The sequence below is a fragment of the Giraffa tippelskirchi genome, chromosome 2 (assembly GCF_054371585.1).
Source record: "Giraffa tippelskirchi isolate mGirTip1 chromosome 2, T2T-mGirTip1v1.2.pri, whole genome shotgun sequence".
Taxonomy (NCBI): domain Eukaryota; kingdom Metazoa; phylum Chordata; class Mammalia; order Artiodactyla; family Giraffidae; genus Giraffa; species Giraffa tippelskirchi.
Window position 1 is genome coordinate 36,318,698 of NC_137276.1, and position 21,136 is coordinate 36,339,833.

The 21,136-nt window shown below is 41.2% G+C and overlaps 1 protein-coding gene across 46 annotated transcripts in view; it reads left to right on the forward strand.

The window, feature by feature from the left end:
- CPEB3 (cytoplasmic polyadenylation element binding protein 3) overlaps positions 1-21,136 on the forward strand; it is a 202,380-nt gene that overhangs the window by 139,281 nt on the left and 41,963 nt on the right. For all 46 annotated transcript variants that reach the window (XM_081554699.1, XM_081554558.1, XM_081554832.1 and 43 more), the window contains one exon: positions 7,353-7,471. In XM_081554699.1, coding sequence (XP_081410825.1) covers positions 7,353-7,471 — 119 coding nt within the window. The remainder of the gene's footprint in view (positions 1-7,352; positions 7,472-21,136) is intronic.

The window sequence follows — 21,136 nt, forward strand, 5'->3', positions numbered from 1 at the left end:
CATAGCTTCAGTGCCTAGTGTCCTACCTTGAAACTCCTAAACATTTTTGGTTCTGTTGAATTGAATCCAAGGGCAAAGACTCCTGAGGCAAACCAAGTATGTCCTCTGACCTGAAAGCCAAGGTCAGGGAGAATGTTTGGAGCCGACTCCCTGTGCCAGAAAACGTCTGAACTCACACAGCTCTGGCTGGAGAGGTGTCCTTCAGGTCTCTCTAGGAAGGTCACAGGAAATCAGAGAACCTGAGTTCTGTGCAGGGAGTGAGCTGTCTCTCTGTCCAGACCTTGGATTCTTCCTTCTGGCGCTGATCTCCTGTCACCAGAAACTGGCCGTCCCTGGGCAGTCACCATTTTGTGAATGCAGCTGCAGCTCAGGGCACAGCTGTGGAAGTTGGAATTGTTTTCAAACCATTATAGTTGATAACTTAAACATATAAATCACTAAGAGCATTTGTTGATTTTAAGAAATATTAGATCTTTCAAACGATCACACACTTCTTTAGAGACTGAGAGAGTATATTACCCTCTTTGCCAGAAAGACTTGTGGTTTTAATTTTTTTCCACAAATTTTCATTTTGAAAAATTTCAAAGCCTACAAAAAGTGTAAGAGTACAGTGAACACCTATATAGCCTTCCTCTAGATTCACAAGTTGTTAGCATTTTGCTTCATTTGCTTTTTCTTTTTTTCATGTCAGTATGTGTATATGTATGTGAAAGTGTTAGTTGCTCAGTTGTGTCCAACTGTTTGCAACCCCGTGGGCAATAGCCCGCCGGGCTCCTCTGTCCATAGACTTCTCCAGGCAAGAATACTTGGACTGAGTGGGGATCTTCCTGACCCAGGGATCAAACCTGGGTCTCCTGCATTGCAGGCAGATTCTTTACTGGCTGAGCCACCAGGGAAGCCTGTGTTTGTATATCCACCTATATTTATTTGTTTGTTTTTGTCTTCTCTGGGTCTTCCTTGCTGTGTGGGCTTTCTCTAGTTGCGGAGATCTGAGGCTGCTCTCCAGGTGCCATGTGTGGGCTTCTTATTGCAGTGGCTTTGCGGAATATGGGCTTTAGGGTGCGCAGGCTTCAGTACTTGTGGCTTCTGGGCTCTAGAGCACAGGCTCAATAGTTGTGGCTCACGGGCTTAGTTGTTCCACAACATGTGGAATCTTTCTGGATCAGGGATCAAACCCATGGCTTCTGCACTGGCCAGCAGATTCTTTACCACTGAGCCACCAGGGAAGCCCCTGTGTTTTTTGATGAATCGTTTGAGAGTAAGCTGTAGACATTAAGACTATCACCTCTAAATACTTCACCATACCTTCTGAGAGCAAGAGGTATCCAGATTGTTCTAGTCATGTCCTTTAGAGTTTTTTCTTTTTTAAAAAAAAATCCAAGATCCAGTCAGAGTGTAGCCATACATTTAGTTGTCATATCTCTTTTAGTCTTTAATTTAGATAGTTTCCTAGGCCTTTTGTCTTTTGTGTCTTTTGATGGGTTCATGTTGGATGCTCTGTGGACTATCACTTAATTTGAATGATCGGTTTATTTTCTTATAATAAGATGCAGGGGAAACACTGTTAGCAGGTGACATGCTGCACCAAGGACATAATACGAGAGGCACATTAAGGTCAGTTGGCCTTGTTGTTGGTGACACTCAGTGTGATCATTTGGTTATGGTGTTGTTGGCCAGGTTTTTCCTTTGTGAAAGAACCTTTTTGTGCCTTTGCAAATACTAATTAATCTTTGAAGTTATACCTTAAGATTGCATGAGTAACTTGTATCTCCTCCCAAATTTACACGATGATTTTAGCATCCACTGAAGATTCTTGCGTAAGTTGATGATTGCTATGAGGATGATGTTCATTTTATTAAAATCTAATTAAGTGAGATCTGCTGTTTAACTCCCTCAAGAGCCTTCATTCTAAATATGTTACCTAAAAATACATTGAAAACCAATAAGTCTTTACTAAATATGAAAATTTGACTGGCCTAAATAAAACTAAAACTAAACTTATGTTTATTTTGAAATTTATCGTTTTAACTCTTCTTCATAGAGTTTTTTTGAGCTGAGATTGTTTGGTTTTATAAGCTCTTCTTAATATAGTTTTTGTGGGCTCTAGGGTGGATGTATCTGCATAGACCTTAAATTGTAGGACTAAAGCACAGGTGACCACTTTCTTCCAGTAAACCACTGTCAAATGATCACTGTCACAAAAGTGACAAATAATAAATAGGTGAGTACCTGTTTGCTAGTGGTATTAAAATTTTTATGTCATCATTTTCAGGTGAGACAGTACAAGTTAATAGATAAAGAATGAGGCCACTGGAAGCTGACCTAAGTTTCAATCCCAAATTTAATCTCTAGGTTTTAATCTGGGGTATCCCATAACCTCTCAGAGCTTCAGTTTTTCTCATCTGTAAAATGGTAATAATAACAACAACAACTGTATTTACCTCAGAATTACTGTGAGGTAAAATGTTTATTTTTAGCAAAGCGGATCCTGTATTGTAAGCACTTAATAACTGGTGTTTGTGGTGGTAAAGTTGGTGATGACTGTTGTTTGTGCTAGGGATCAAATGTAAAAAAATTGAACATGAAAAATTATGTATTCAGGGACTTAGGAAGCTTTGTTTTCGCAAGGTAGCCAAGAACATTTTGGAGGTTGCGGTAATGCATTCTCAAGTACTAAGGGGGAAAATTTTTTAAATTTATCCTTCAAAAGCCTGGCCAAATAAAATGGAATTATCCCCTTAAGTCCCTGCCCTCATGCTATACCTGTTTCCCCAGAGAAGCACATTGGTCAGTTCAGGCTTGTCCCCAAATCCCTCACAGTCCTTCTCTTCCTCCCCAACCTCTTTGGCACTAGTGGGAAAGCAAGCAGTTTCCTGCCACCCATTCTGCCCATAACCCAGGGTGGGGATGGTGACCATGCCAGGAGTTCCTACTGCTTCCTCAGAGCCCAGATTTCCACCCACAGACTGGCTCTGAGTTGAGGGCCTCCCATAGCTCATCACACTTCGTATGTACTTGGGTAGGAAGGTCACCATTTCTGAAACTTGACGTTTATAATCCTATAGTATCTTGGCTGGCTCAGATGGCACGGGAAGATGGAGGGAGTTATAATTTTGAGACCAAGTTTTTTTTTCTTACACCTTTCAAACCAAACTAATAGAAGAACCTACCATCATTGTGACAGTTTGAGGAGTTTGATTTTTAGGTATAATAGGCTTTTATCAAAATCAACAAATAGTACCACGTTGGATCGTTCTGTCTCCTGGTAAAACTGGCTAATGGTATACGAAAGCAAATATTCAGTTACCTTATTGTTTGTTTACAGTAATATTCAAGCTATCATTCAAAAACCTTTAAGGTTTTCCTTTAATATCTAGATTACTTCCCTTTATTCACCAAATGCTTACAAATGCAAAGAAGAGAGTGTATCTCATTCATTTGAACTCTGATTTTTATAATGAGACCATATGCAGAACTCAGTTTAATTTTATGTATCACAGGGACTTCCCTGGTGGTCCAGTGGCTAGGACTCCCTGCTCCCAATGTAGGGGGACTGGGTTCGATCCCTGATCAGGGAACTAGATCCCACAGGCTACAGATAAGACCTGGAACAGCCAAAATAAATAAATATTTAAAACATTTTACATAATGCAAAAATAACTGAAAATGCAATAAAAGAAAAATTGACACTTGCACAATATCCTAGTTTTCAAAGCACCTTACATATGTCATCTCACAACCTTCATCTCTGTAAGATAATCAGGACAAATAACTAGTTTCTTCATTTTACAGATAAAAGAGATAAGATTCCTAAACTTTAGCATTCTCGTTCATGATTTCACCGCTTAACTGGGTATTGGAACAGTCACCATCAAACAAGTCACTTAATCACTCTTCAGGTTTCTTTTTCTTCTTTCTTTCTTTCTGGCTGCTCTGGGTCTTCGTTGCTGTGTGGGGGCTACTCTTCATTAGGGTGCAGATGCTTCTCATTGCGATAGCCTCTCTTGTTGTGGAGCACAGTATATGGTGGCACTCAGGCTTCAGTAGTTACCTTTCGAAGGCTCTAGAGCACGGTCTTAGTCATTGTGGCACAGGGGCTTAGCTGCTCAGCGGCATGTGGAATCGTCCCAGACCAAGGATCAAACCTGTGTCCTCTGCATTGGCAGGCAGATTCTTATCCACTGCACCACCAGAGAAGTCCCTCTTCAAGTTTCTTTAACTGTAAAACAGAATTTAAAGTAGTGCTTGCCTCACAGAGTGTTGTGAAGATGAAACGAGTTAATACACATAAGGCACTTAGAAACAGCACCTGGTGCATAGCAGATGCTCAATAAATGTTAGCTACTATTATTACTACACAGCTAGTAAGTGCGAGGACTAGGACCCCAATCCAGGTGTGCTGACTCCCTAATCCAGAGCTCTATCTCCAGTACCAGGTGGAATTTGCCTTTTAGTAAATCACTGATTTAATTTCCATCCCATGTTGACCTTATTATTCTTGAAGGCATCTTTTTCTGCTTTGTTTGCTTTGACCTCGAATTTCTGAAGATCAAAAGGGGAATGTGTTTGCAGTTTTCTTCCTTTCTGATTTTTTTTTAATCCTCTGACTTCTGTTGTCGTCTGGGTTTGGCTGACCTTGAGGTATCAGAAGGTGTTTTAGTAGGTGAACGTCTCATAAAGTTGTTTGCATGGGTTTGTTGGGGTTTCTCTGAATTTTAGTTTGGTTGAAAGGCCTGGGGTAGGAGGCAGGGTTGGCTGCACTTGAGTTACACCCCTTCTCTGTGGTGCTAAGAGAATGTCTGAGAGTAGCATTACTGAGAGTAGCAGCTTCAGGGAGTAGAGATCATTTGTTGTAAAAGAGCCATTCTGAAGAAATCGGTTAAGTATTAAGGCATATTCTCTGGGAAAGGAAAAGAAGTTGTAGATCTTTTTCTTGGTAATAACATTTGTATCAGGCTTTTACTTGTGATTCCCAGTTGTTTTTACTCTGTCTACCACCAGTATTGACATTTATGGCTGTGAAATCGGCCTGAGTGAAAAATCTGTGCACTTTTGTGGTAGCTACTCAGATGCTGTGGGGCGATATCCTCCCTTTCCTCTGATGCCCAAGTTGAACCCAGTGTGGGATGTGATGCAAAAGATTGTAGGAGGCAGGCAGCAACGTACAGGAAAGGTGCAGCCAGCTCCGTGGCCCTGCAGAGGTGAGGAGCTAGCTCAGCTAGCGCACTGAGCTGTCCCATCCCTAGGCCTTTTTGATGTGCCTGCTGCACTTACTGTACACAGACGGGGTCCTCTCCAAAAATAGGATGTTCAGTATGCCTCTCAGGACCTTTATGGAAGATTTGCACCAAGATTTAACTTGATGAGGCAGGAGGTTTGAGAAGATGTACTGAGACCTCCTCTTTGTGATCTTTGCATTTTTTAACCCACTGACCTCTAATACTCTCCTTGGCAAATTTAATTAATGTTCTCACGTTAATGAAAACACTGAACTTTTAATAGATTCCCTGGGGCTTGGTAATCATTGATATTATTTCCAAAAGAGGGTATGAAGAAAGGATATATTATCCTTTCTGGTTTTTCAGTTAAGTTTTATTGTTCTTGCCTGGCTACCTGCTGAATTCTTTAGCCCTTCCAGCCTGGAAGCAAAGCCCAGGAAACAGCTCTGGGTCCTGCCACGTAGGCAGCCTGCTTCTTGTGGCTCCGTACCCATTGCTGTGGCCATGGTGCTTTCTCTTGTGTCCTGTCTTCTGCCTGTTGCATTGGCCACTCCTGGTGTGCTGCCTCATGGTTGACCTTTCTCCTGTTGTGTTTGCTTGGAGGCTCTGTATAGTAGATGGGGGGTTGGAGGAGAAGATAAAGAGTACCCATTACTCATTATCCACTGCCACTGTCATTACATGCTGCTCAGGACTCCAGAGAGCTTCGCTTCTAGGCCAGTCGATTAGCTTCTTTGATGTGTGAGAAGCTTCTGAATGCGGTAGTTCTTATCCTCCTTCACCACTTACATCTTTCCGGCCCTCAGAGTGCCAGAGGAGAGCCTTATTGCTGATGATTTCCTTTGAGGTCACTAGCAGGACTGGGAGTAGAGGTGACAGCTGAGAGACTTAGCAAAGCTAAAGGGATTGTAGAGAGGTCAAACAGTTGAACTCAAGCTTAGACTAACTCACGATGGACCTTTGCTTAGCTGCCAGTGTGGCAGCATGTGCCAGAGCTGGCCCCTTCAACACCTATTGTCCTCTTTGACATCTTTACTGATTCTCTCAAGTCAGCTTCCTTGCTTGTCTGGGCTCCCACAGTACTTTCTATGTCCATTTATCTCCCTCAGCTTTGTAGCAAGTAGTTAATTGTTTTAAAGTCTGTTTCTTCTACCATGTAAGTCTCTGGACAGCTGGAACTTAGTCTAGATCCTCTCAGTATTCCTCATAATCCACAGATTGTGTGTCGTTTGTAACAGTTGCTCAGTAAATCTTACTGAATAGGACAAAGCTCAGCATGTCTATGGACATCCTGCAGCTCATGTCCGTGTTTGCAGATCATGTACTCAGCTCTGAGGTAGGAGAATATCCTTGAAGAAACAGAGCATCACCATCAGACATAACATATAAAGACAACACTAGCCTGTTGTTGAGCTTCTTTTTTTTTTGACAACTTTCGTTGAGTTATAATTCTCAGTTCAGCCATTTAAAATGTACAGTTCAGTGGTTTCCAGTATGTTAACAGAGTTATGCAGTCACCAGCACAATCAGTTTTAGAAGATTTTCATCGTTCCCAGAAGAAACACAGTATCTATTCCCGCCACTCCCCCAGCCCTGGACGGTAGACCACTAATCTCTTCTTGTCTCTATAGAATTACCTGTACTGGGCATTCCATAAAATATATAGTATTTTGTGCTTGGCTCCTTTCAGTTAGCATAGTGTCTTCAGCACACATCCAGGTTGAAGCACGTGTCAAGCCTAGAGCTTTATGGAAATTGGAGGCCAAGTGATGCTTGTTTCAAGAGCAGTTGTGGCTCAGGCCAGTGGTGAACCTCTCGTTGTTGTTGTTCAGTCACTAAGTTGTGTCCAACACTCATTAAAGTTGACCAAACCTACATAATGAAAATTCCATAGATGTGACCTGAACTTGCTTCCCTGAGTCATTTTAGAAATTAAGGTAAAATTTATGGGTATCTAATAGAGTGCCTGGCACATGAGGGTCTCAGCGACTATTCCTTCCCTGTGTCCCACTTCAGGTTCTTCGATTTTAATAAGAACTTACCAAAGTGAAACAATAGATAAGTTTTTAATTGGTACTTTGAGTTTAATTTACTGATTCTTCCCCCTAACCTTTTGTTTTTGTCCTCCCCAAGGCTATGCCTTTCTGCTGTTCCAGGAGGAGAGCTCGGTACAAGCTTTGATAGACGCCTGCCTAGAGGAAGACGGGAAACTGTACCTGTGTGTGTCAAGCCCCACCATCAAGGATAAACCAGTAAGTAACGTGCAGCCAGCTGGTGCTTTTCCAGAGCATGTATGCAATCAGAATAGCTGATCACCTTCTCCTTGTCATGAGAATCCTGGGAACTAGGATCCTCTTATCCAGGGTGACCTCGCTATGCGGTAGCGCTGGACTGTTGTTGACGGGGAGCTAATAACAAATTTCTCAGTTTTTGGTTTTATACCTTTGGGACTACATGTAAACAAATGTGCCCTTGTCTTTCACTTTACGGTTCTTTTAAGCTAATTCCTATTCAGAAACTCTGAATTGGAGTAAATAATGCCCTTAGTGGTTTTGGCAGCTGGTTTCTGTCATTATTTCAGATCAAGGGCAGGAGTGATTTATTTTTTTTTTTTAAATAAAAGATCATAATCTTTGATGTTTATGTGTCTCTGAATGCAAAGCTTTGTGCTGGGTGGTACCCACAGCTGGCTAAATAGAGCCTTCTGGGCCAGGAGCTTACACTCTAGATTGGATAGCTTCAAACAGAGAAGGGGAGGGGAAAGATGGAGTACATGGACCCAAAGCCATAAATAATGCACACATCTACAGAATTTGTGGTTGAGTCTATGGTTTCTGAGCCAAAGAGTGTGAGTGAATAAGTCACTGGGTGAGAAAGGTCCTTTCTCTTGGCAGAGGGGATATCAGTGGAAAAGAGGCAAGACTGTTCAGGGCAGAAGAAAAAACTTGAATAATACGGCAGAAGTAAACTCCAGGAGGTGGGGGGGGGGTAGGGAGGCCTGGCGTGCTGCAGTCCATTGGGTCTCAAAGAGTCGGTCACAACTTGGTGACTAAACAACAATAACAATGATCCCTAAGGAGGTTGGGAAAGGGGTGAGACTTGTGTGTCAAGGCCTGATGCTCAGAGTGGGAAATAGAGTAAAAACAGTAGCGTGGACTAAGGGGCTAAGGCACATATTTACCACAGGGCCTGCAGCATCCCCCTAAGACTTAACCAGAGGTGTGGGCTTGGTTAACAGCAAGGTTTACTCTCAGAAACATGTATGGGGAAGGAGTTGTGGTCGGATGTAAAGCTCCCAGTTTGAGTCTTGATTCTAGCATTTGGCTTCCCTCGTGGCTCAGATGGTAAAGCGTCTGTCTGCAGTGCAAGAGACCCGGGTTTGATCCCTGGGTTGGGAAGATCCCCTGGAGAAGGAAATGGCAGCCCACTCCAGTATTCTTGCCTGGAAAATCCCATGGGCTCGCAAAGAGTCAGACACGACTGAGTGACTTCACTTTCACTTTCTAGCATTTGAATATCTGCTTGACTGCATAAGTCACCTAATCCTTGCTGCAACTTGGTTTCCTCACTGATAAAATGAGAAGACCAGTAGTTCCTCTCTGGGATGTTGAGAGGCTCAGATAAGAGAAAAATGTATGTAAAAGCATTTGATGAGGTCGGGTACTTGCACAAACAGTGCTGCTAGTCCTACATGGTGCTAGAGGATTGGGGAGAGCGAGATCAGAGCTTATCTTCTGAGCAACATCTTTTGAAAAAAATGGTGACTCCAGAACAGGGTTTATAATTGTTTGCAGAAAAATGATGCCAGGACTGGCCATTTCTACGTGGGAGAATGCAGCATGTAAAGCAGAAGAGCAAGTTACTAAGGAAGGGGAACTCTGAGTCATGTCACAATGATTGATGCAGAAGAAGAGGCAAAGATTTTAGCAAGTTTGAATGTACCTCTGTAATTTTCAATTTCTGGAGCCATTACCCAGTCTATAACAGCAGTAAACAACATTGGATAAGGTAGCTATTCAGGTAGCTATACAGAAAAACAGTAGAAAATAGTAGGTTGGGAAAAAGAGTAGGGGGCCTTTGTTAACTTTGGTCTTAATTTAAACAGCATGGAGAGGCTGTGTGTGGAGGGAGATATGGGGACTGACGGGAATGGGAGTGTGTTTCTTCTGAGATAATAATAAGAAAGCTGCAGTAACTTGTAAACCTCTTTGGAGTAATATGAAATTAGACAGACTGAGCCCGATTTGGCAGGGTCAGTTGTCACGGGAAAATGATCACCCTTCAGAGAGTCTGCCACTGACACATCAGTGGAAGAGGTTTTGGGGGTGAGCTCGGCAGTGTTAAGGTGGGGTTGGTTGTACACTGTAGAAGGGGATTTGAGATATGTTTGTATCTATCAAATGATAGAGAGGTAGAGATACGTATTGAGAGAGTTATACCCATAGGAGATGAAGAAGCTGTTGAATTGAGGAGAGGAGCCTGGAGATGAGCAGATGGAGCTTGTGTACCTTAGCAGGGCTGTGTCCCTGGCTGTGCAGAAGGAGATGATCGTGTGCTTGTCAGGGAAAGCTCACACCAGGACTGGACATCCCTGTGAGAGGGGATGAGCAGACAGAGGTGGTATGGAGGCAGCACCATTACTGTTTAATATTTTCATGCCAAACATGCGTATTACCCTTGGTATGAAAGACTTTTGAAATTAAATAGTGTAATTATCTGTTTTGGAAATGTTTACAGGGAAACTAACTTCCATTGTTTGTGTCTCTACAAATTTCTGCCTTATTGCAGTTTCCATTTTCTGAGCTCAAATGAAGCAGTTTTATTGGAGCTTGGTGAGTTCTGAATGGTGGCCGCTGATCACGTATTTCTTTGACCCAGGCATACTCAGAATTTCCAGCATAAGCAATTTAAATAAAACTTAGCATGGGGAACATGAAAGTCCCCAAATGCCTATAATTCTAATGAACTGGATCCCATTTTGGGTTCTGGCTCTTTGGCTCCATTTTTGAAACCTGCTCTTTCTTGGCGTTAGCTCCACATCTTCCACTCCCAGCCTTATTTGGCCACACTTCCCCCCATTTCCACCTACCTCCCCCTGCCCAGATTTTGGTACATCCCACCTCATCTTGGATGTTGCCACAGAAAGTGAGAGCTGGGTTGAACTTTTGTAAATGAGGACCTGGGCAGTAGCTCAAGATAAGGTCAGCCTCTAGAGGTCACTCACCAGACCAGAGCTGTGACTCTCTCCTGCTTTTCCTACTTTTTAGCTTGGCCGCCTTTCAGGTTCTTAGTGCCCTCATTCTGTTTAGTTCTCTCCAATCCTCCCTGAATTTCTCCTTGGAAATATACACCATGTTCCAGAGTGATCTCACAGATTTTCTATCCTTTGCTCTCTCCCTTCTCCGCAAATCGGCCTCCGTCTCCATTTGTGTGGATTAGGTTAATCACATGGTTTTCCTAATACAGTGCCTGATAAAAAGCTTTACCCTTACTTACCCTTTCTAAGATTGTGTTTGTTTTTTAACTCAAATGAATCTATAATTAGTGGATTTCAGGTAGTTCTATTTCTGGTCAGTGATTACCTTTCATTAAATGACTCCACTCAGACTACTCTATATATAGGTCTGATCCTGAAAGATGGCAAAAGAAACTGTATTTATAGCCTGATAATTGACCCCTCAGTGTTTTTTTTTTATATATAGTTTTTATTGGAGTATAGTTGATTTACAATGTTGTGTTAGTATCAGGAGTACAGCAAAGTAAATCAGTTATACATATACATATATTCACTCTTCTCAGATTCTTTTCCCATGTAGTCCATTACAGAGTATTGAGTAAAGGATCCCTCAGTCTTAAAGAATTAAAGACAAATTGGCAAGAGCAGGAGTAACTGCACAGCCTCTAGATTTGTGTTTTTTCTTCCTCTCCTCTGGCAAGAGCAGTTCCATAGCTCACATGTCCCAGGCGTCCCAGAGGACAGCTGTGTCCTTGTCCGTGCTTCCGGTGAAGCAGGCAGACACTGTGACAGTGGCCCCTCTTGTTAAGGGGACTCTACTTTTTGAATGTACAAATAGGTTGAACCTGAAGGTTCAAGACAGCAGACTGATAGAAGAGGGAACGTAAGAGGGTCTAACAGATGGAGGGGCTGAAACAGTAACCCTGAAAAGGAGGTGAGGAAGAAGACCTCATGGTTCTTAACTTCTAGAACACTTTGGCCAGAGATATGGGATAGCAAACACCAAAGGAGCATCAGAGAAGTTTCTTAATTCCTCCTCCTTAAAGTTTATAGCACAATCACAATTTATAAATATCCTAAAACATGACGGATCGACATTGCTATATATTTTTAAAACTGTCTTATCAAACTGATGTGTGCTTATGTAAGGTCAGTTCTTCAGGTTATTGTTCAGGCCATCTACTTAAAACTAGAAAGACAAAAATTGAAAAACAAATGGTGAAGGAAAAAAAAGGAAACTGGAAATAGAAGCTGGTTTATTTCTTTAATTTTTAATTCTACCTGATCTATCATTCCAGTGTCTCCTACCCCCATTTATATATCAGAGGAAACTCTAGAATTTTTTAGTCACTTTTTAAAGTTACAATAGCAACCAGGATTATTTTGCCTAGGATTTAAGACTTTTCTAGTCTGACTTCAAATTTTTTTCCAACCTTAACTTTTTCTGCTTTCCTCCTGAACCCCATATTCCAATCAACTAAAATATTTCTGCCCCCATTTCAATTTCTAATTCCTACCCTTATTTTCAGACTCTTCTCAAATGTCATCTCTTTTATGAAGCCTTCTCTGATCACTGCACCATCCTATAGTGAATCATACCTTCTATTATAGCTATCTCCAGCCCACATATAACTTTAAAAAATACTGTGCCCTCTTTTTTCCCTTCAAACCATATTTGAGTGCCTACTAGGGGCAAGGACTTAGTATTGGTTACTGTGAATCAGAATACTTTGAATCAGACATAAAAACAAGTGTTCAAAAGCTTAATAGTATAATGAGTAGATTAAAAAAAAAAGTATGTAAATACACAAATTTATAGAGCCTGGTGCATAAAGGATTCTCAAATATTTGTCAAATTAAGAAAAATAATGACTACAATGAAGATAAAATGTAGATTAAGTATTTTGAACAAATGTGTACCATAAGTGATGAAAGAAAGCTTCTTGGATGAAGTATCACTTAAATGGGGCTTTGAAGGATGAAGGGAGTTTGGAGATGGACCAGAAGTGTGGAGATGTGGGGGAATAGACATTTTGGAGAAACGTAACAGTACGAACACAGAAATGAGAAAGTGTGTGGTAAGAATGCAGAACACTTAAGATGGAACATCAATGTATGAAGAGAATAGAGGGAAATTAAATTGGGGAAAACAGGTAAGGGCTTATAGGGCAATCTTGATTGATGGCCTCAGTCCTTGGGTTGTGGTGTATTTGCTCAAATTCTTTCATTCCCCACCTACTACTTCCTAAGACAATAACAATAATTTTATCTTGACTCAATCAAATCTGGTTTTATGTACTATCTCAACCTTGGAAATCTTTAGCACTCTGATCTTCTTGATTTATTTATATGTTCCTTGGGTCCTCAGGCTAAATTCCTGCACTGGGCACCTCCCATCATAAGAATTTCTCCAAAGAAAGAATTTCTCCTCTAAAATGAGAGAAGTACCTCCTATTCATAAGTCCTTTTTTTTTTCCTCCCTGAATCTCTGAATTTGCAAATGGGTCCAGAGTTTCATAGTGCTTAAGTCTTTGGAAGTTGTTATTCCTTTCTGCTGCTGCTGCTGCTACATTGCTTCAGCCGTGTCCGACCTTGTGCGACCCCATGGATTGCAGCCTACCAGGCTCCTACATCCATGGGATTTTCCGGGCAAGAGTACTGGAGTGGGGTGCCATTGCCTTCTCTGGTTATTCCTTTCTAGAAAGGCCTAAAAGATGCTGCAGTTCCAGTGTACAAGATGGTAACCAGGGGATGAAATAGCCAACCCCATCCCCTTAAGGACTGTATTCAGTGTTTTCCAAAGTGTGTTCTGAAGAACACTTGTCTCATCACACACTGGTCTCTTGAGAGGATCACTGACAGAAGAAGGTTTGCTCTTAATAATAACAGGTGTTGCTTACTGGGCACTTTTGTAGATTTTATATCCACTTTCTCCTTTAATTAAAGATTCCATAGCCAAGAACATTTGGGAAACATTGATATATTAAAGTTCTGAGGAGTTTTGCAATAAATAAATGTGTGTAAGATTGTTTAACCCAGCATATTATATACCTCTCTGGGGATTATACTTGTGAAGATTCTGGTGGAATTAGTATTCCGTGAAGCTTGCTCAAAGAATAGGCTTCGTCCCAGGAAAAACTTAGGTAACTTGAGCTTTTATATGTACATTCCTCTCAAGAGTTTTAGTGAACAGCATGCCAGGGACAACATCCTTGCCCTAGCACCATGGAGCTGAAAATACACATTTATGTAGACATTGGACAAAATTGGCTGCAGAGTACGAGTGCCTGAGGCTATGAACCTAGAAGTTAAAATAGCTGACTGTAGTGCCAGTTTCATTGTTAAATCATTTTCGAGCTTTTCTAACTGCTAGTTTTGTTAGTAGCTTTAAGAAGCGTCTATGGGTCATTTCTTAATTCATTGAGAACAGGCCATATGAGATTGGAAAGGAGAGAGATTAATCGCTCACAAATAAAAATGTATTTTGACTTTTGAAGCAAACTCTTGCAAAGCAGAGCTGGTGGCCAGTGAGTGGCCTGGAGGACAGGGAGCCTTGCAGGCACACGACGTCATTGCAGTGGAAAGAGTGTCTATAGACTTGGGGTCAGAGAAACCTGTTTCAGTCCTGAGTTGGTTTCACACTGACAAGTTTCTTTGTCTTTAAAGCGGGGATAATTTTATAGCGTAACAGTTATGGCGAGTTTAAATGTGACGGTGTGTGTAAAATGCCTAGCACAGTGGGGCAGTGTAGGTGCTCAAAAGTGCTAGTTTCTTCTTTCTTTCAAAAGGAAATCCTCTGTTGTGCTTATACTTTCTAAGTGATGTGGGAACATCAGAAGTGGTGACAAGCACTAGATAATTCTGATCACTGAGTGGGTCCCCTGTTGGCATAAGAAATTTTCGCAAATTAGGCCCAAGCCCTGGGGCACCCACTGGTGGGCGGACATACTATAATTCCATGTCTCTGGAAGGTAGCTTTTGGTGGAGTGAGGAGAGTGATCAGGCAGCTATAGAGGGACAGCTGCTGGACAGGTTCTTGCAGCACCACTGTCAGCCCCTCGGGAAAACCTTCATTAATTCACCATTATGCTGAAGAGCTCAGAGCACTCACTAAGGCTTAGCTGCTGTGCTGAGCAGTCGGAACCCACACAGAGAAGTGGGTCTCAGCCTTAGAGGCCCCTGGAGTCCAATGGAGAGAAGTAGCCATGTAACGGTAAGTGGAGTAAGGAGTCAAGGTGCTATGATGGAAGTATTATAGACAGTAGTTGGGCGGGGGAGCCAAACAGCAAAGTGATCAGGTGTCCCTGGGGGCTTCCCTGGTGGCTCAGATGGTAAAGAATCTGCCTGCAATGCGGGAGACCCGGGTTCAATCCCTGCATTGGGAAGATCTCCTGGAGAAGGGCATGGTAACCCAGTCCAATATTCTTGCCTGGAGAACTCCATGGACAGAGGAGCCTGGAGGGCTATAGTCCATGGGGTCTCAACGAGTCGGACACAACTGAGTGACTAACACACACGTAGGTGTCCCTGAGGGAGTCTGGAAAACCTTTAGCGGGAAGGTGTTTCCTTGAATCTTATGAATGTTAAGTCCAGATGTTAATCATATCATCTAATTGATAATGGCTTTATTATATCAAGAATAGAGCAAGAAAGTGTACATCACCATTTTCGGGGCACAGTTTATGCATGCACTATTTTTGTACTGGGTGCCCTTATGAAACAGTATACAGAGTGCAATTGAATTGTTCAGCAATAACTGAAGGTCCCAATGGAGCCTGTGGTTTCTGTGCATCAGGCTGTGCAGCTTGGCAAAGATGGCAGCAGTTTCCGTCTTGTACCTGCACTATTTCCTGATACTGGTGGTGGGCCTTGGAGCATCCTAGGAGGGTGTAAGAGAATTTCCCAGGATTACTTTTGGCTCCCTGTCTAGGAAGAATCCTGGCTATTTTGCTGAGGTTCTCCGGGGCCTGCCACCTGTTGGTGTCTGAGGAATAATCTTCGTTTGCTTTGAGTCCCAGTGGAGTTCTGCTTGGTGGTCCCAGACCTGCCCAGAGTATGAGAGTCATATCAAGGCCAATGAGTCTGAGCAGCTATTAAGTCCTTTCTGGCCACTTAACTGTAGAAAATACAGGGAGGGCATTTCCTTTTCCTCTCCATTGGGTAGAGGACAGTATTTGAGAATAATAGGTAGCACCTGAACTCCTCAAAGGTGGCTGGGCTGTTTGTTAGGGCATTATGTGGTGAAAATTAGGTTGAGGTGAGATACCAAATACAAAAACACTTTGAAGAGTCTTAACCACAATTATTGCCGTTATGACTCTTAGTTTTATAGTGGTCATAATAATAAAACAACCCCTTGCACCGTGGATGAGATAAAGATGCCTCACAAACCACAGACTAGCTTATCTGTGATACTATGGGGCACTCCAGTCATTCTGTGAGGTCTGTGATGCTTAAAATAGAACTGCTGACAGCTGGGGTGGGTTCGGGTTCATTACCACTACAGCTGAGCTGTTGCAGCTGTATGTCCGCAGACCTAGGTTTAGCTGACTCATCCTGGCTGTCAGAAGAGCTGGGATGCTGCTTACTGGGGAGAGCAGTCTAATGGTTCTGCACTGTTGTTTTTCTGATTCATGTCGATTAAAAGAATTGTAGGATTAGGGAAAGAAAAATGGAGACATTTTCCTGAAGAGCTTGAGTAGGGGTTTGAAGGGTATTGAAAAGAGGCAAAAGGAAATGGGGCCGGGTTGGAGGGATACTGAACTATAAGCTTTATGGGTAATTTGTGGGAAAGAGAGCAAATGGCCTGAAAGAGGAGTTTGGTCAGGTGATTTCCTAAACTGACCACCAGATTGCACTGTTGAGTCTGAACAGTTTGGTTGCTCTTTGGAGCTGCCTCGAGCCCAGCAAATGTAAAGGAAGGCACCACTCGGTAGAGCCGTTCAAGTGGTAGGTGTTTGTAACCTAAGGAGAGGACCAGAGCAGGAATAGGATGAGATGTCCGAAGTGAGCTCAAGATAACATTATTTATATTGGTAATGTGTGCTTAGTCGCACAGTCGTGTCTGACTTTTTGCAACCCCCATGGACTGTAGCCCACCAAGGTCATGTCTAAATTCTAAATAGTGATCTGAACTGAGAGAGTTCCAGAGCTATAGGGAGACTTGGTCATATTCAGAAACTTGAAGCCCTAAGACTTGTGTTTAAAACTGTTCTTGCTAAAACTGTTCTTATCCTGTTATTAAAGATACAATAAAAATGCATTTTTTATTTAACTTAGAGGCTTTTGCAAATTTTCAATGACATTTTCTTTTCAGGAAATAATGTTATACCATCCTATCAAAATAAACGACCTGTATTATATTTCTTAATTTTTTCCCCCTAGAACTTAGCCTAATCTTATCCCTATTAATGACTCAGTTTTAAATAAAATGAAATTCAAGTTATTAGCTTGGTACAAACTTAATTGTGCTTCGGACTGTGAATTTTAAATCATTATAACTAGGTTTAAGCACATCTTTATTAATCAAAAGAGGAACCATTGCAGTCAACACATTTTTGCCAATCAGAAATAAATTTGCTTATTCCTACAGAATAAAAATCCATGTTTCGGGATTCAGTGAACTCTTGGAAAGCATTTTCTGCCTCCTGCTGGTTGTAGAGGCGTTTTCCCTGCAAAAAGTTGCGAAGTTGTTTGAAGAAGTGGTAGTTGGTTGGTGAGAGGTCAGGTGAATATAGTGGGTGAGGCAAAACTTTGTAGCTCAATTCATTAAACTTTTAAAGTGTTGGCTGTGTGACATGCATTCAGGCATTGTTGTGGAAAAGAATTGGGCCCTTTCTATTGACCAGTGCTGGCTGCAGGCATTGCAGTTTTCAGTCCATCTCATCAACTGCTGAGCATACTTTTCAGATGTAACGGTTTTGCCAGCATTCAGAAAGCTGTAGTGGATCAGATTGGCAGCAGACCAACAAACAGTGACCATCACCTTTTTTTGGTGCAAGTTTGGCTTTGGGAAGTCCTTTGGAACTTCTTCTTGGTCCAGCCACTGAGCTGGTCGTCACCACCTGTCATATAAAATCCACTTTTCATCACACATTACAATTCAATTGAGAAAAGGTTTGTTGTTGTTGCATAGAATAAAAGAAGACGACACTTCAAAAACTACAGTTTTTTTTATTTCCGGTCAGCTCATGAGGTACCCACTAATAGAGCCTTTTCACTTTTCCAATTTGCTTCAAATACTGAATGACCATAGAATGGTCAATTTTAAGTTCTTCGGCAGCTTCTCGTATAATTGTAAGAGGATCAGCTTTGATGATTGCTCTCAATTGGTCGTTGTTAACTTCCGATGGCCAGCCACTACGCTCCTCATCTTCAAGGCTCTCATCTCCTTTGCAAAATTTCTTGAATCACCACTACACTGTACGTTCGTTAGCAGTTCCTGAGACAGATGAGTTGTTCATTTTGCAAGTTGTCTCCGCTGCTTTATGACCCATTTTGAACTCAGTACTAGCTGTTGCTGTTACATATTAATATTAAGTTGTTTTAGATTTCTTGAAAGCTGGTGAAGTCACTTTATGGTATAAATTCATATATTTATGCTATCAATCTTTATGTTTGGTTTTTGCCTTAATCCTTAAAAAGATTTTGCCTTTGGAGATAAGCAGTTATACAAAGCCAATTATTAAATCAGAAGATAAAAGTTTAGAAGACTAATAATTCAGCTAGAAGGTTTATGGTCCTCACCAGAACTTCCATCGGAATAGATGCTTAAAAAAGGAACTGAAACTAAGAGAAAACCATTTTTGTATTAATATTTTCTCTCATAAGTGCTTATGGAACAAAACATTCCTTTGTGAACTGTGTGGTAACTAAACCTTTCTAACCAGAGATCACAGGCTGGAGCCCACAGAAATGATCTGGCCTGCAGATAATTTTGTCTAGCCTGTACAAGTGACTTTCACATTTGAATGAGTTCACAACATTCAGAAATCTTGGAGTTTCACATACAAATCTGAATTTCTAGCTATTTTTGAGAAATGGAAAAGTCTGACAACACATTCGCAAATGATAAATACTAGCTGAGAGAAGTGTCTGCTTCCTTTAAAAGGAGTGGTTTAACACGGCTATATTTAAAATAGATAACCAACAGGGGCCTACCGTATAGCACAGGGAACTCAGCTCAATATTCTATAACAACCTAAATGGGAAGAGAATTTGAAAAAGAATAGATACATGCATATATGTATAACTGAATCACTTTGCTGTACACCTAAAACTAACACAACATTTTCATCAATTGTAATATAAAACAAAATAAAAGGAGTGGTTTACTCCATAGTGTCACTGCCTGCCTACTAACTATAGTCCTGGTATCCTGACATGTTTATGCTACCTGTCCAGCCCTGCAGACGTTCTGTGTTGTGTAACTCTTGTTGTAAGGTTATGGCATGGCCAAAGGGCTCGTGGGTGCTGTCTGCCAGATAGCCTCTTCCTGGAGTCACCTTTGTAACCAAATGTGATCAGGTTTCTTCAGGAAGTGGTATTGGAACCTTGTTAGTTTCATTTAAAGTAATCTTCATTCTGGTGACAGCCTTATCTTTTCCTTAGGATGTTAAGGCTTTTACTGCCCAGCATATAGCCTATTTGACAACATAGTAGAAGAATTGTTACACAAAGACACACACACACACACACACACACACACAGAGTAATCGCTGTGGATGTAAAAGTTGTTTTGCCGGGGTAAATTTGTGTTGAATTAAGATAGAGGTCTAATTTCAACATTTCTCAAAAGTAATTATTAAAGAAATAAAGATAATAAAAAGTTCTTTTATTTATATTATATTCCTTTCTACAAAATATTTGAGTCAGCTTACAAAGTATGGGACTAAAAGAGGAGAGAAACCTATGTGTGTGTGTGTGTGTGTGTGTGTGTGTGTGTGTGTGTGTGTGTGTCTTGGGACCAGAGAATTTATTCAAAGAGTAAGTCAGAAAGATAGAACATGAATATTAGACCCTGAGGTCTGAGAATAAACCTTAGAAGATGGAGAACATTCCTGACTACGAATGGTCTTATATTTCAGAAAGAAACTAAAGTGTGAATGAAACTTCTCAGTGCAAACAGTACCACAATATTTCTTGCTTAGCACGTAGAGTGTGCTGATGTTGGCCTGTGTTGACATTTCTCTGAATCCGCAGTGGCGTGAGCTTTGAGGAGCTGTTTTGTGATGGCAGCTGGGAAATGTGGGTTTTGTGAATATGGTTAATCATTACTGTCTCCCTAGTCTTCTTCCTGTATTTTTCCCAAGAATAGGGTAAGGGAATGGGTTGTGTGTGATGTAATGAAGGGGTGGGGAGGGTGTTAGAGGGAAGAAGAGGCAGCAGTGAAGCCTCTCAGCAGGCGGATTTGAGATCTTCTGCAGAGTTCTTTGAAGCAAGAGCAACCTCCAGCTATTGTGTGAGGCTTCATTTTCTGTACTTCTGATTAAATGAAACCAGAACACTATGGATATTACACACGAATTGTTTTTATTTGTGAGCCATATGATTGAACTCAATTATCATAAAGTAAATAGAATTACCAGATCCTGAAGCTACCGTAACTACTTTATTAGGGATGAGACTAGAAGAAAAAAGGGCTCTGTACAGAAAAAGATTTGCCTTGTCTTTTGTGTGTTGACATTAGAATCCTTTTTCTTGGTGTCAGGAGATTGTGTTTTTAATTAAACATTAATAATGAGCCCTCATGAAGGCATTTGAAAGTGATGTTTTAAGGTATTGGTGAATCTGTCTTTGTGGTAAATATCAAGGGATTGATAATTTAGTCAAACAGACCAAATTTCACAAGGAAAGAACTGGATTTTCTTTTCCCCCATGTGGAGATTTTTATGGCTTCCAGTAACTGGTGAAGGCAACTGTGTCATAAAAGCTCCAAAAGTTGTGTGGGGGGTAAATTTTGTAACAGTCATAACGAATGTGTAGCCTGTTTCTAATGAGCAGTGCCGCTTGGAGTTGATTCAAGGTGTTTTGAAAGTGTCATTGGCAGATTTATCTTTCAAATAGAAGAACTGCCGGATATAAGGCAAGCCACATAAAAAATTGTCATATGTATTTCTTTGCATTAAGTGTTGATGGTTGAGCAATGGGAAAAGTGAAAAATTTTGTTGATACTAAGGAAATTAAAATTCAGCTGTTTTGTTTCCTATCCTAATCAATGAGGCGAAAGGAGAGGCATGTTCCTTAAAAACCAGCGCTTGTTTCTTCGCTTTTACAACAGGCCTGCTTGAGCGCATGGCCAACTGAGCGCATGACCAGGTGCTTTTCAGGCCATGCTGAAACCGGCCTTTCTGTATGAGAGGGTTTTTTTTGGTGGTTGTTTTGTTTTAAGCTATTCTCTGATAGTTCAGTTATGGATTGAAAGGAATATGTTTTAAGGTTACTATTCTGGTGAAATATTTTATATGATAAGGATAGCATAGTATAAACTATGGGCAGGGGGTTGGAGTCCCAGTGAAGAGACATTACCAAATAGAAAGAAATATGTCATAGAGATTTCTTTTCCTACTCTTTGAAAATTTACTTGAATTTCTAGACTTACCTTTATTTTACTGGACTTATTTAGGAAAATCAGATCAACCAAAAGTAGATAACTGTGTGCCCTTCAGTATTTGATATTGCT